The 15,256-nt window shown below is 41.2% G+C and overlaps 1 protein-coding gene across 2 annotated transcripts; it reads left to right on the top strand.

Annotated features, from left to right (window-relative positions):
- Positions 1-21: 21 nt before the first annotated feature.
- epn3b (epsin 3b) lies at positions 22-14,692 on the top strand. 2 transcript variants are annotated; one of them, XM_084930694.1, is made up of 12 exons: positions 22-357; positions 5,963-6,197; positions 6,369-6,527; positions 6,752-6,835; positions 6,975-7,272; positions 7,605-7,723; positions 9,005-9,091; positions 11,197-11,320; positions 11,420-11,587; positions 11,964-12,059; positions 12,476-12,769; positions 12,859-14,692. In XM_084930694.1, exons 2-12 carry the CDS (start codon positions 6,129-6,131, stop codon positions 13,149-13,151), a joined length of 1,791 nt encoding a protein of 596 aa, XP_084786820.1. In that variant the 5' UTR covers positions 22-357; positions 5,963-6,128; the 3' UTR covers positions 13,152-14,692. The 2 variants fall into 2 exon arrangements, with proteins under 2 accessions (XP_084786820.1, XP_084786819.1); XM_084930693.1 differs by having other exon boundaries at positions 23-357; positions 11,417-11,587.
- The last annotated feature ends 564 nt before the right edge of the window (positions 14,693-15,256 follow it).

Here is a 15,256-nt window from a genome sequence, read left to right as displayed (position 1 = left end):
CCGCTGTGTGTGCTATGCGTCCCTGGCCTTGCCGGTGCTGTATGAGTGTGTGGACGGGGCTGCCTGAAGTGAGAGAGACTGTGAGAGAGCCGTGTGCTGTGGCTTATCCTTGTCCTATGCGGATTTTACCACTGACTGTCAGGCCGAGCGGCTCGCATCATCTAGGGCAGGCCCCCCGTTCAGACACCCCCTTTCAAAGATTCCTCAAAACGCGCACCGCTGGAGGATAATTGTGGTTGCCCTGCTTAGTCAGTTTTATTTCGGGGGAATATTATCGACGCTGAGGACTTGGGAGAGGAGAAAAGCGGAGAGGCGAGGATGCTCAGTGGGCAAGGCGAGAGATGAGCAGTGGGCATGGTAAGCTGCATGCTGTAGGGGTGATGATGGAGAGGGATATAGTTTCCCGAGGTTCTTGGAAAATTACTTTCCTCTTAAGTGAGTCCAAAAATTAATGCTATATGTACTGCTATATATAATGTTGCGTTTCTGATGGAAGACAACTCCAGCAGCAGTTGGCTTTCCTCAGGAAGCTGCCTCACATGGCAGCCCGCACAGGGTTTCCACCGCAAGAGGGGGTGTGTTTGAGAGAGTGTGTGTGTGTTTGAGAGTGCGTGTGTGTGTGGGTGGGGGGGCATCATGCAGACCAACCACGGGCCCCTTGTCCCCTCTCCTTTGCCCCCTGAAAAAAATGTTGATTGCAGTGCTCGGGACTTTTCTGGGGGAAATGATGCCCGTTTCCGCTTACATTAATCTGAAGCTGTCTTTATCCCTAATCCACGCGATCATGCTTAATCTGACCTCCAATCTCAGCCTTGCTTTAAGGAGTTTTCGCCGTTTATTCCCAAACCTTGGACTCTAATATTCAGCTAGAAAAACACAGACGTTTTCACCTGTTACAACAGCACGCATGCGCATCTACAGACGTGGCCGACGGAGTGACGTTCGTGTCTGAGCAATTTGACGCGTCAGATGGTCAAAGTTAATCATCCTAACTTGATTTTCTTTCTCCACGGGATAATTGTTCATTTTAATTGACATTTTAAAAATCGCTGATACATGCAGCTCTCACCTCCAGGAGCTGAACATCACAAATTCACTTTATGATGTAATCAAGTGAATACTCTGGGTACTGGTTCCAATTTAATTACTGAGAGGCTCAGGGAACTTTTGTTTGAGTTGTACCTGCAGATGAGTCATTTGAATATCGTGTATACTGTATGGATATGGATCTAAAAATGGACCAATAGCCAAACCTCCAAAGTGCTGTTATTCATAGATTGTCCCTGTGCTGAGACTTAATCACATATGTGCATTAGAAGTGAGCTGTACAGACTTATCTGGGAAATACTAAACTATACAAACCCCCTGCTCTTTGAAAATTGGGATTCATATATAAATCAAATGGTGTATGTTATAGCAGAGTTAGAAATGGGTAAATGTATTTGTTAGACTCATGAAAGCTCCTCTCACCCAGCTCATCCTTTTGTCCAGGATTCCTTCCACTTACATGCTCTGAGAATACACACAGAGATATAATATTACCTCCACAGTGTGAAGTTTCTGCTCTCAAATCTCCAGATAAGTTGATTTAAAGAACTGTGGTCTAAAACATCTCATGTAAGTAGAAAGCACCAGACTGCAATAACCTGTGCTTGTTGGTGCATATGTGTGTTTGTGGATCTGAGCTGAAGATGATTGTGCAGAAAGATGATACTGGTAAAGTTGCTGAGCATCACTTTCTTCTTTGTGCCCTTCGTTCTCACTCACTCCCTCTCTTCCTCTTGCACGTCCCTCTCAGACTCATCATCCTCTCAGAGTTTTGCTCTCTGTGTCCCTGCTGTGTGCATCTCATGTCCTCTGTGCTTCTGCTGATGTTGGCGTTTCAGCAGGAAAAGGCGTCCTGTGACTTGTTTCAGTCTTTGTGTACTGCTGTGCTACAGCAAAAGTTCAAATTAAACACAGCAGATTTGTGGATGGATTACTGAATGGTACTTACAGGTGCATGTCCAGCTGCCCAGTAGGTCAGTGTCCATATCAGAGTCCTTGTACTGGGAGTTCCAACTTACTATGTAATTTTTCATTTTATTTAATACAATTATTAAATATAAGAATATGTTGGATCAAAGTACATTTCTACTTAGGGAAGACATAATTTGAATGATATAATCTTGTTTTATTTTCAAATTATGTGTCACCATATTTTTGAAATATTTTTAAGCAGCAAAATGATACAGAAAGAGATACTAGAAATATTTTACTAAAAATATTTAATACCACCCAACTATTATTAAAAAATGTTTCAATATCTATATATGTTGTTTGGTGTTCATTTTAATACCCTAACATACCAAATATTTATATGTAAAGGATATAGGAAATTATATTATATATTGGTATTAAAATAGAAGTCCCTAAAAGTCTAATTGCAAGCAGGGCGACGGCTTTATGGCTTTAAGGAAACTCTTTTGTTTCATAACATAACTATAGCATAAATTAATTAATAACTAACCTATCTCAGAAGATATAAAAGCTTTGATTTGGCAGAGTTATACAGTTTTGCTCTGGATACCCTTACTGTCGCAACCCCAAAGGGGATTTGTGTCTTCACTTGGAAGCAATCCAAATATCTTTGGCGTGCCAAGCAAATGTGTTAACCACTACATCATTATCCTCGTGTGCTATTGCTCACTATCATTACCTCGGAATCAAATAATAAAACGTCCAGCTGTGTATATATTTATTTAAACAGTGTTTTACTTATATAACACCTTGTTATTGCATTGCTCAGCAATCTGTTATAAAAAATTGTTTTCCATCATAGTATCAGAAGAAAATTTGTGTGCTTTGTCTAGTATATATTACATTATAGTCACCCAAGGACACTGTACAGAGCAAATAAGACAGGCATAAAGACAGGAAATAAACACAATAATAAAAGAAAGTTTAAGAGCATGGAGAAGTTATATAGAGTATGCTATCTTGAACAGGTGGGTTTTGAGGGTGGACTTAAAAAGAGGGATTGAAGTGATGTTTCAGAGGTCAGAGGGTAGGGAATTCCAAAGTCGAGGGGCAGAGCGACTAAAAGCTCTGCCCCCCGTGGTAATAAGAGAAAAGAGAAGAGAAGGATCTGAGGCACCGGGATGGGATGGAGATCTGTACCAAATCAGAAAGGTATGGTAGGGAAAGAGAATTGATAGCCTTAAATGTATAAAGGAGTATTTTAAAATTAATGTGAATTGTTTTTCTGAATTGCTTATTACCAGTGTTTATGGTAATATGTTTCTGGTAAGTTTTTATGTAACTTTTATGTCAGAAGATGCATTTCGGTTAGATCTATAACCTCTTTTATGAGAGTGACCAGGCCAAAATATAGATAGCAGCACAATTAACAGGGTTGATGAGATTGCAGTCATAGATAGAATAATTTATATAATATTCTAAATAAATTACAAAATTATGAAGCCTGAATATTAGTTATTAAATATTTGCCACAAGGGGGATAATAAACTTGGAGGCACGCACATCTGGCTATGTGTTCTGTGTTTTTTTTGGCTGCTTTTATAAGACATTGTAAGGTGAAGACCCCGCTGAATTCAGGAGAAAACCCCAACAATCAGATGACCTCCTATGAGCAAGCAGTTTGCAACAGTGGGAAGGAAAAAGTCCCTTTTCAGCAGAACCAGGCTGAGACAGGGGCAGTCCTCTGCTGTGACTGGTAGGAGGATGACGGCAAAGAAAAAAGTAAAAGTGAGCATAGTGAGACAGAACAAAATACAGAATAAATGAGAGTAGAGACAAACATTTAATGACATGCCTCAGTAGTATGTAAACATAATAAAAGTGGTCAGTGCATCCACTGAAGTCCTACAGCAGTCAAAACCTTTAATATGGTTCCTTTCACCTGATCAAGCCCTAGCTATAATCTTGATCCAAAATGGTAAATGGCCTGTATTTGTATAGCGCTTTACTAGTCCCTAAAGCACTTTACACAACCAGTCAGCCACCCATTCACACACTGGTGATGGCAAGCTACATTGTAGCCACAGCCACCCTCTGACCACCACCAGTAGGTAACGGGTGAAGTGTCTTGCCCAAGGACACAACCACTGAGACTGTCCAAGCCGGGTCTCGAACCGCCAACCTTCCGATCACAAGGCGACCTCCCAACTCTTGAGCCACGATCGCCCCTAATCAAAGTTTTAATTCTAGTCTTTAAAACAGAGAGAGGCCTGAAACCTGAAGGTTTTGCTTCCTATCCTACTTTTAGAAACTGTAGGAACTACAAGTAGCCTACAGTCTGAAAGCATTGGGATAACATGATACTATGAGGTCTTTAAAATATGATGGGCTCTGATTTTTCAAGACTATAAAGGTTTCAAGCCTTTAAAGTCTGAACCTTGAATTTAAAAGAAGAAAATTATTGTGATGTATTTCAGACGTGCCTTTAATTTAACTATTGTAGTTTAGTCATCTGGCCTCATAGATACATATAGTTGGGTATCAACTATATGTATCTATGACAGTTGTCACTGACAGACATGTATTACAATCCATACTGTTATGACAACTCATTTAAATAGAAAAAAACACACACAGGTAAAGGCAGGTTGTGTTTTTTTTTCTCTGACTTATATTCTTAAGATAATTATCATAAACACAGAAATAGGTGATCATATGTGAAGTTTGCTGACAACCCTCTGGCGATCTTCTTACCAGCACTGAACTGGGATGGACACTCATCTGTATTGTGGAGAGTTTTCGTCTCTCTCTGCCAGTTATGGATCTTTGATCGGCACGTTTCTTTATGGTACAAAGACAAAGGATACATATTTGATTGCCACATCTGGCCAATGTATTCAAACACTAAGAAACTCAAAGGTTTACCTTGTCATGAGAGGGATTTTTTTTAAAGTATATTTTCTGTCATCTGACAATTTAGTGAGTTGAAGACAGATGAAAAGAGATTTAATTTAGGGGGGTCACCCTAGCTCAGCTTTGGTTTAGTAGGTTAATTACGTTCTGTGTCAGTGGAAGCTTATAGTCGCTGGCAGTGGGAAATGTATCACAGGAACCCTTAATGATCAATTCCCCCATGTCCTTTGTGAAATACGAATTTGGAGGAGCAAATTGGGTTGCAAGTGTGTGTCTACGCACACACAGACCGTGCACGGTGGCCTGAATAATATAAGCTACCAAGTAGCTTCATCAAACACCTGAGTGCCAGAGTTTTAGTATGACCTACTTCTCCATAACGGGGCACAAACTAGAAACCGCTCTGTCAGTCATTGTTTACATTGTCATTTCACTGTTCTCTAATTGACGCAGACAACAAAGAAATTGCTTTTAAGTTAGCTTGTTGATTTAGTGGTGATGGTCAAGTTAGAGGGCAGCGTCAGTCTGTTGATGGTTTTCTTGATACATTATTGGTGATTTCTGATTGAGTCAGCACATATGAAACAGTGAAATCAATGACTATGGAAGTACAGTGGAAACAGCACACAAATGCAACAATAGCAGCAACTGCTCCACTAGCTTTACAAATGTCCAGCCACTGTGTGCAACATATAAAACTGGATCTGGTCTGGAAATCACTCAAAGTCATCATCTATCATCATAAAAGGTCCACTGAAGGTGTGGAGAGAAGCACACCACCAGGAGAGTGGGTAGCGCCACTATATACACAATACAGCAGGCATCAGTGACAACAAACAGAGCATTACATAAATTAGAGAGAGCATCAAGGGAGGAGCTTGGTGGGTTGCAAAGCAGCTTGCATATGTGGAAAGGCAGCTAAAATAACATAACATATTTGAGATTTGATGATTGGATGTGTACAAGCCCAAGACGAGGGCCGCATTATGTTTCTGCATCAACCAGGGCAGATCGAGAAAGACATAAAAGTACTTCATAAAAGTCATACCGTTCATACTTTTTATATATCATCTTCATTTCTTTCTTACAGGGGCATCTTACAACTCCCGACAGAAAAGAGGAGCCTTCACTGGCATAGCTACCTCCCCACTCTTCCCCTCCTCCCATCCACATTTCCCTCTTCTCCCCCATTCTTAAACCGTTGACCGTTTGTTTATCGCCTTCTCTCCCTCCATATTTCCCCATCATCTGTCACCATGACAACCTCAGCCCTGCGCAGGCAGGTGAAGAATATTGTACACAACTATTCAGAAGCAGAGATCAAGGTATTGTATTAAATGTGCTATCTTCTTCGAGTGTCACTGTTTATTAGTCATATTAGATTAAAAACAAAAAGTCTGTGCTTCTTTCACTGCTGACCATCATACAGATAAGCACATGAGATCTCTCAGACGTAAAACATAAATGGATGTTATTCCTGTGCTGCCAACGTGCAGGTTCGCGAGGCCACCTCAAACGATCCATGGGGGCCATCCTCGTCTCTCATGTCAGAGATTGCTGACTTAACCTTCAATGTGGTGGCGTTTGCTGAGGTCATGGGTATGGTGTGGAAGCGCCTCAATGACAGCGGCAAGAACTGGAGACATGTCTACAAGGTGATTTCATGAAAAGACATGAGTGTTATTGTTTAATCTGACTTTGTAAACTGTAGCTTCTCTGTACTTGTTGGCCATTCACCGAGACTCACTAGCTCCACTGAATAACAGTCATGCATCTTTAAATTTTGTTCTTCTGGATGAAAATGTCAGTTGTAATGTGCACAATATGTTGACTACAAAAATATTTGGGAATAAATGTGCTAATCGTGATTTGACTCCAGGCCCTGACACTGTTGGATTACTTGCTGAAGACAGGATCAGAAAGGGTGGCCCAGCAGTGCCGTGAGAACGCGTTCACTATTCAGGTATTGGAGTGCAACAAAAAGAGCTGATTGATCATTGTTTATTGATCACATCATGTTAACCACAACCCTGTGTCTGTTCAGCTAGCTAAATTTTATACTTAAAAAAAACTCACTGTGATGTCTTTTGTGTGTGGTTCAGACCCTGCGCGACTTTCAGTATGTGGATCGTGATGGCAGAGACCAGGGGGCCAACGTAAGGGAAAAAGCACGCCAACTGGTCTGCCTCCTTCGGGACGAGGAGCGGCTGCGCCAGGAGAGGAGTCAAGCCCTTAAGACCAAGGAGCGAATGGCTGGTGGAGGCAGTGGAGGGGGTGGAGGTGTTTATGGAGGTATACCCCCAGCGTATCACCCAGGCAGACGCACAAGTCAGCCCAGCATGGCTGTGCTATACGGGGAGGAATTCAGTCGCTCCAGAGGCTCTCCGTCTTCCTTTAACTGTGAGTATTGTGAGTAAACTGTGAGTAAACTTATCTGGAACACTAACCACCTTCTTTTGTATGATAGCAAGTTGTGAATAAATAGATCAAGAGTTAAAAATACACATTTAAATTCAGGATCATTGCCCATCCCTAATTAAATGTTTTTTGCGCTGTCACCCAGCACTTTGGACAACCACATGGATTATCAATACTGCAGCGTAGGCCTGAAAATATTCAAATGAGCCCCATACTTTGTGTGCTTCTTGTCTTTCTGGAACTGCTCGTTCATCCCCACATCAATCGTTTCTCCTAACTCAGTCTTATTCCATTCTCCCAAAATCCCTCCGCAGCCTCGTCCTCGTCTCCTCGAGCCGCTTCAGACCTGGAGCAGGCTCGACCTCAGACCAGCGGGGAAGAGGAGTTACAGCTCCAGCTGGCTTTAGCCATGAGCAGGGAGGAGAGTCAGAAGGTAAAACAACACACAACAATACACATGCACACACACACGGTATGATAATGTGGATGTCCTGAGGTGTAGCTCCTGTCCACATATACACACAAATAAGTCCTCTGTATTCAGTGCCTCTTGATGATTCCAGTAATGAAAATGAAAATGTTGCAAACATTTTGAACATTCGCCCACCTTCAGCTAGCCCTTCCTTCCCCTGTTACCATAGAGACAGATGGAGACACAGAACTACAGACTGCTCAAAGCCTTAGCCTAACGGAGCATGTGCAGGTACACACAGAAACACACCTCAGAGCTTAAAGTAAGCAATTATTAAATATTGTGTGTCTTTTTGTGTATTTGACGACATGGCTGATATGCTTTTACTGAGATTTTCCTGGTATTTTTAAAATATAACATTAATTTGATATTTCTTTTGTCATTTGCATTTTTTTAGTTATTCGTCTTTGTTCTAATGTATACATTTTCTTGGCCATTAAAGGTACAAACTGAGAGCATGATTTTCAGCTACATTAGCTAAGCACCTCCAGTCTCTTTGACTAGAGGCTGTCATTTGTGCTGTGCACCTGGTGCCAGTGAACCAACAGGCACAAACTTTACATTTTACATGACAGCTCCCTCATTTGGAGAATAAAGAAGAAGCACATTATCCAAAAATAAAACACAGAAAATTAAGAGGAACGTAATTGACTTGACAAGATGCGGGGAATGAAATTAATAAATGGGAAATTTAAAGGGAAAATAGAGTTAGGACGCATTACTGTGATGTAAATAAATATGGAAGCAAATTTAAACAGAAATACAATTAAGTTGCATTTTATAAATTGATTAACGCTTACATTTATTTTTAACGCTGTTTTCGCACATTTAGTGTATTTTGAGTCATTCATTCATTCGTGCGTTTCTTTATTTTGGATTTTTGGCAGTTACAGTCCTGAATAATGGCGATCTCACTAACCCTTTACTTCCTTTTCTCCAGCTTTTACCACCCGTCGCCTTATCAGGAACTCTGTTGTGCAGATTTCTCATACGATTTTTCATACAAGTACTGCTTCAACTCTCATGTGTAATTTTGGAAGATTTTCTCTCTGCTTTGCGCTTACCCAGCTTCTGCTCTTTGTAAACTAAATATTTCAACAGTACAAAACAGCCACCAGTGCCGCGTTCAGTCTGCTGGGCCAAGCAGCAGAAAAGTGTTTAACCAATGCCAGTTTTTGTGTGCGGGTCTGCACTCATTGCCACGATGGTAATGCTGATGATGTCACAATACCGCCCCTGCAGGAGCAGCGCTGTCGCCAAGGAGACGAGTCACTGTTACAGAAGGCCTTGGATGAGAGCCGGAGAGAGAGCCAGTCAGGGACGCACGAGGTGAGTTCAAAAATGTGTGTGTATGCGATGGATGCCATGTGTGTGGGTACATGCATGGAACATGAGTGTGAATTTGTATGAAAAGGTGGGCGGATGCATTTGTAGGTGGTTGCTGGCAGGCATTTGGAGAAAGAAGTTGAATATAGGTTGTAGACTACGAGGCAGGGATGGACAACAAGCCTAAAAATAAAATAAAATAAACAACAAAACAGCCTAATGACCGAGTGTTGAGAGAGAGACAATAGAAAGCTGAGAGAAGAGAAAGAGGTGCTTGCTGAATGATAATGACTCTGTCGTGTCTAACCTTGAGCTCAGCATGACATTTCCCTGAAAGCATACTTCTTATCTTGTAGCACATCAGCTCCTTTACTCATTGGCCTGTCAACAAGCCAATCAGAGTCAGCTGCAGTCTTATGTAAAGGTTCCCAAGCCTTGTAACTGGTCGTGTAATGTCGAAATCATTGCTATGCCATCACATAAAGCCAGATAAAACATGAAAAATAGAGGGAAAAGGGGAAAAGTTAACCTCTAAATGGCTTTTTCACTGACAAAATCTTAAGATTTTGTGTTTAGCATAAAAGATACTAAATATAAGTATACTTTATTAGAAAAGACAGTTTGTTTTAACTACCTCCTTAAAAAAATTAAAACTTACATAAGTTTCTTCTTAAGCCTGTTTTCAGTGTGATTGCACTGGGGCCCTGCTGCACTTTGTGACTGATTATGTTGAATATTGAACTCTATTGAACAGATTCACGTGATTCACTTCTTTGTGTGGAGCAGAAATTTAAACACATAAACCTGACATTTCTATCTGCTACCTTTCAATTTTCACATGCAACAATCTGATATGAACATATTTGAAATAATTAAAACTGAAAACTGATAAAGCAAAACTAAGAGCAGTGAGAAAATAAGCTTGACTGAATTACAAAGTCAGGAATCATAGTTCAAGCAGTAGATCATATGTCGTCATATTTGTTTGAAATGGCAGTGATGACTTGTGTTTTTTATGCCATTTCAGTTTTTTAAATTAAAAACAAAGTAGGTGTTTGTTTCCATGTTCTAACTCACATTTCCACTTAACATGGCATTACAATGCAGGTTCAGCCCAGTATGATATAGTTTTACCACATGGGTAGGGTCTGAAAGATAACATAGAAGCTTCATTTGATGCTTTTCTGTGAGCAGAAATAGAAATTTCTCTGTAGGTAGATATCTTCCTGTTTACTGTCCTGTAGGATTCTCTTCTGCAACTGCTGTGCTGCAGAGTGGTCTCTAAACAGTACAACCTAAGAAATTTATGAAACGATGACACCGTTTCTGAATGACCTCAAGCAATTTTCATTTCATTATATAATGTACGCTCATTACAACATACATAGAGCACAAACACCAGATGCAAGATGCAGATGCTGTGGTGGATCTTATTAATAAATTATACTCTACAGTAATAGAGCAATGGACTGTGTAACTCAGAAGGGCGCCAGAAATTATCATAGAAATTGTAAATGTGTGTTTTCAGCAGCAGCAGCAGTGAAACATAACTGCAAAGAAACATTTTCAAGTGAGCTACAGTAAGCTCTTTATTGGTAAGGGAATAAACAGAGCAGCAGATTCAGTCTGACTTTAGAAAGTTGCCATTGTTCTGTGAATACCATGGATCTTTTCTTTTCATGAGTTAATACCAAAAAGCAGATCTGTGTTTGTCTTTTTTTGGAACACTGAATAGATTTCTCTTCCCAGAAAAAAACATTATATTCCAGTAGAGCTGAAAATTGCAACAGATCAATAACTCTTAACTGGAACACCAGCAAGTGCACATTTCTGTACTTTCAGTGTACAATAGTTTCTTACTCAGTTTGACTCTCAGATATTTACATAACACATTTTTACTCAGACAATTCATTTAACTTCATTTAAATACAAAGTGAAATCATTAGTGTTAATACAGTTGTCAGTGGATTTTACAGTCACACTGACTCTGTGAGTTCTCCGGCCGTCCTCAGTAGGATTGGGTGCTTTGAATGTTTCTCATTAAGTTACACAAACCTGGAAACAAATAAGACAACGTTTGATCCTGAGATGTTTTCCTTTGCTTGTAGTCTGCCATGTTGGATCTAGTGGACATATTTGGATCCTCATCTGAGCCCCCTCTGCCACCTAGTGACCCTTGGAACTCTGCTAAGCCCACCAGTAACGTCTCTTCTGACCCGTGGGACTCTGTAGGTAGGTGGATCATCACAGACGCATCACACGAACATCAGTGTGATGCAAGAGTGCATTCAAAACAGCAGCAAAGTGAATCTTTTCTCTCCCTAACAGCAGTCCACTCAAGCACTCCTGTGATTGGTAGCCCCTGGACAGCCCCTCCCTCCTCCAACAACACATCCAATCCTTGGGCTCCTTGTACCAACTCACGCACAGACCCATGGGAAGCAGCGCCTGCTTCCTGCAGTCCTGTCAATCATGCGTGGGACAGCCCAACAGATGGAGGTGCTTTCATTAGGACACACACACACAGTCGTGTTTTCATATCTTTGTGGGGACATCTAATTGACATAATGCTTTCCCTAGCCACTTACCCTAACCATCAAAAATGAACTAACCCTAACCATAACCTAATTGTAACCCTGACACTAAAACCACATTTTCACTCTCACAAATGCCTTCAAACTCGTGGGGACGGGTTTTTGTCCCCATAAGGGCTGTTGGTCCCCACAAGTATAGTAAAGTTCCAAGTTTTGGTCCCCACAAAGATATGTAAACCTAGTACACACGCACACACACACACACATATATATATTGATTGTTTTAATCCAAAAACATAAGCACTTCTGCTGTTTTCATCGATTCTCATTTTTCCGTGCAGATGCTGATGGGACAGATCCATTCGCTGCACATGAAGAAGAGAAACCTAAACAGGAGATTCCCGCAGTGTCCTCACCTCAACCTGCAAGTCCCACAGGTACTATTGTACATAAAAGAGAGAACTGTGGGCTTTACTGTAAGATTTAATCCTGACAGAAGCGACTTATATGGTGTACCATGGGTGGTTGTAGTAACAATAACATCATGCAATATGATCTTTGTTATACCTGTGATACCTGTGATATTTTGTACTTTTAGAGGTACTATGGCTTGTCACTGAGGTGGTACCGTTCAAAGTAATGCCATGGCACTTTTTTCTGCTCTTGTAGTTTATTACCTACAAGAGACGGGTTTTGAACTTCTCGTGACAATTTTGTAGCTCTAAAAGTTTAAATCTCACTGAAACTCTTCGTTTTGTTTTGGGGTTTTTTTCATTTGTACAACATTTAACATTATGTAATATTATCGTTCATCAAAATCTAATTTTAAAATCCTTTTTTCTGCCTTGTGTAGATGCAGAGTTGTTTGGGACAAAACCAGAGTCTGACCCATTTTCTGGTCTAGACTCCAAGCAGGACCCATTTGGAACGGAGCCACCAGTGAAACCCCAGGTAAACGGACGAGATTCAGCCAGCCCGGAGATGTTTGACCTGTCACGGCTAGCACCCCCGCTCAGTGCCCCGGCTACACGTGTGTGTCGGACTCCAGAGGCTTTTCTGGGACCTACGGGGGCCTCACTGGTGAATTTAGACACTCTGATACCCCCCAACCCCCCTACAAAGACGCACAATAACCCTTTCCTCTCAGGTAAAACACAATTTTAAATTTACATACAGAAATATTACTGTGATATTGTTAGTTTTAAGTTTTTCAGTGGCACAATTCTGTCTTCACAGGTCTGAGTGCACCATCTCCTAACAACCCTTTTCACTGCGACCAGCCTCGCCTCACCCTCAACCAAATGCGACCGTCCTCCACGTCCCCACTGCCCCCCCACATGCTGTCCTACAGCCCGTCGCTGCCCCTTCCACTGCTCCACCAGCCTCCCATCCTCCCCTCTTCTTTCACACAACCTCCTGCTGGACTCCTGGACCTTCCCTCTAACCTCCCACAGCCCCTGCTTCCCCTTTCTCCACGACCAGCACCCCGCACTCAGTCACAAACACACAGTCACAACCCTTTCCTCTGAGACTCTAACATCTTGCAAGCTCTGGTCTGCAGAGGGAGACAGAACTGACTCTTTTTGGGTTAATCTATGCTAACTGCAAGTTTAAGCGAGCCTGAACTGGGTCCTGGTCTGATGTCATTGTGCACACTTGAAGTGGACTCGGATGGGATGTATTTGTGTCTGTGTAAGGACACAACAGCTGCTACTTAACCTGAACTCTTGAAGAAAAGCTCGCTCACGCACACACACACCTATACATGCACTCAGGCGCACTTTAGGGTGCACAGACACAAACATGTACACTGCACCAAACTAACAGGGTGTATCTCAACAGTCCCTCTAATGCCTTTTCCCCATCAAAAGAGACAACTCCAAGTATCTTTTCAATCCTGAACTTTTCCTTTAAAAGCCTGGGATGAAGCCACACTCTTTGATTGTCTACGAAGCTTCACCAGGATCCTTACCGCTGCTGCTTCACCGACAAAAGCATGAATGCCTTCCCCACCCAGGATTCCAAACTACGCTACTCTCCTGAGCACTTGAGATGAGCTCTTCAAATAGATCCTATTTTTTCAACAAGTTGACATCTAGAGCTTTCTGTCACTTGAGAAAGTCCAAAAGTATGGTACTGTAAGGTTTAAGAAAGCATAGACAAGAACTAATCAATTCCCTCCCACCTTTACATTATAATATATATTTTGCATTGCCTTGCTGCCTTGCAATCTCAATAGCATCTGATCCTAAGTTAGCTTGGTTATTTATCTTTCAAGATAAGAACCCTCAACATGATCCTAATGGATTCAAAACTAGCCTAGCCTAAGTTCAATTGTACAATCTGGCACTAAAGTGATCACTTATTTAACCCCCACCCCCCGTGCCTGTCTCTACATCTTACCCACCATGCATTCTTAACCAGTGCATGCTAGCACCAGTTAGGGGAGGGGTGTACAACTAATTTTCCCCACAGGCCACATGAGAAACTGAGACTGTTTGGAGGGCTGTACCGATAAGCCAAACTCAGTTCTGCTGGGAAATAATGTCAACTCTGTATACGCTTATGGGGCTCAGCCCTTCACAACAGTCCCAATTACTCATGTGGCCCTTTGGGAAAATGAATTGGCCACCCTGAATTAGGAGGACCTCAGGGAGACTGCCCCTCTTTCAATGCGATTCAACCTCACTAAATAGAAAAGTATTTGACTTTAAAAATAAACAGGAGAATAGGTGATTTTATTTTTTTCTGATTAAAAAACGATGGGAGGATGCGAATATATATACAAGGAAGAAAGGAGACGTGACGGAACAGATCTAAATGAAGTTATTACAGATTATAGAACAATTTATTGAGCTGTAGCTCCTCTTCTCCTCTGCTCCTTGTTCATGTCAGTGTTAGGAACAAGAGAATCTGAGATGATGTTTGGTCATTACTGCACTGAACCTGGACTTGAATGTGAAATGCCTGCCTATAGATACACACAGGCTTAGTACATATGTATTTAACAGAATGATAATTCTGTATTATTAAGTATTATACCAATAAATTGATGGTGTTTGCATTATAATTTCTGAAGTATTGTCTTTTTTTTTGTATAACCCCCTTTTTGAACTATGACCACTAGATGGCAGTGCTGTGTGAGACGGTTTTAATGCCCTGCATGTTTTGCAGCAATGCAGTCTGGGCAACATCACCCCTGGGATATAAGACAGATAGGGTTACTTGTCTGGTAGTCAGCACACTTGAAGTTCCAAGAAGTAGTTCAAACAGTTCACGGTAATCACCATGTTGATTGTTGCACCATAGCAGCTGATCTCTAGCCATGTGCAAACAAGCTTTTAATCCAACCAAACATCTTACTTGTTGCACATAAATTTATGTAAGGAACTGATTAACTCTATTAATCATCTAGCTTTCAGAAGATGTTTGCAAAGATATTTTCATATGTACAATTTAATATACACATGCATCAAGAAGAAACTGTAAAGAAATTCGATTCCTCACACTGTAGTTTGTTAACATTTTTAAAACAAGACATCAGAACCCTGAAAATTAGACTTTTAGTTTCACAGACAGGTCTTTGGACTGCCTTTGCTCTGAGAAAAATCTGAGGGGTGTTATGAAATGAGAG

This window comes from Perissodus microlepis, chromosome 6 (genome assembly GCF_051167445.1).
Source record: "Perissodus microlepis isolate ML-2025 ecotype Zambia chromosome 6, ASM5116744v1, whole genome shotgun sequence".
Taxonomy (NCBI): Eukaryota; Metazoa; Chordata; class Actinopteri; order Cichliformes; family Cichlidae; genus Perissodus; species Perissodus microlepis.
The sequence above is the reverse complement of the archived record's forward strand: the minus strand, read 5'-3'. Positions and strand labels throughout refer to the sequence as shown.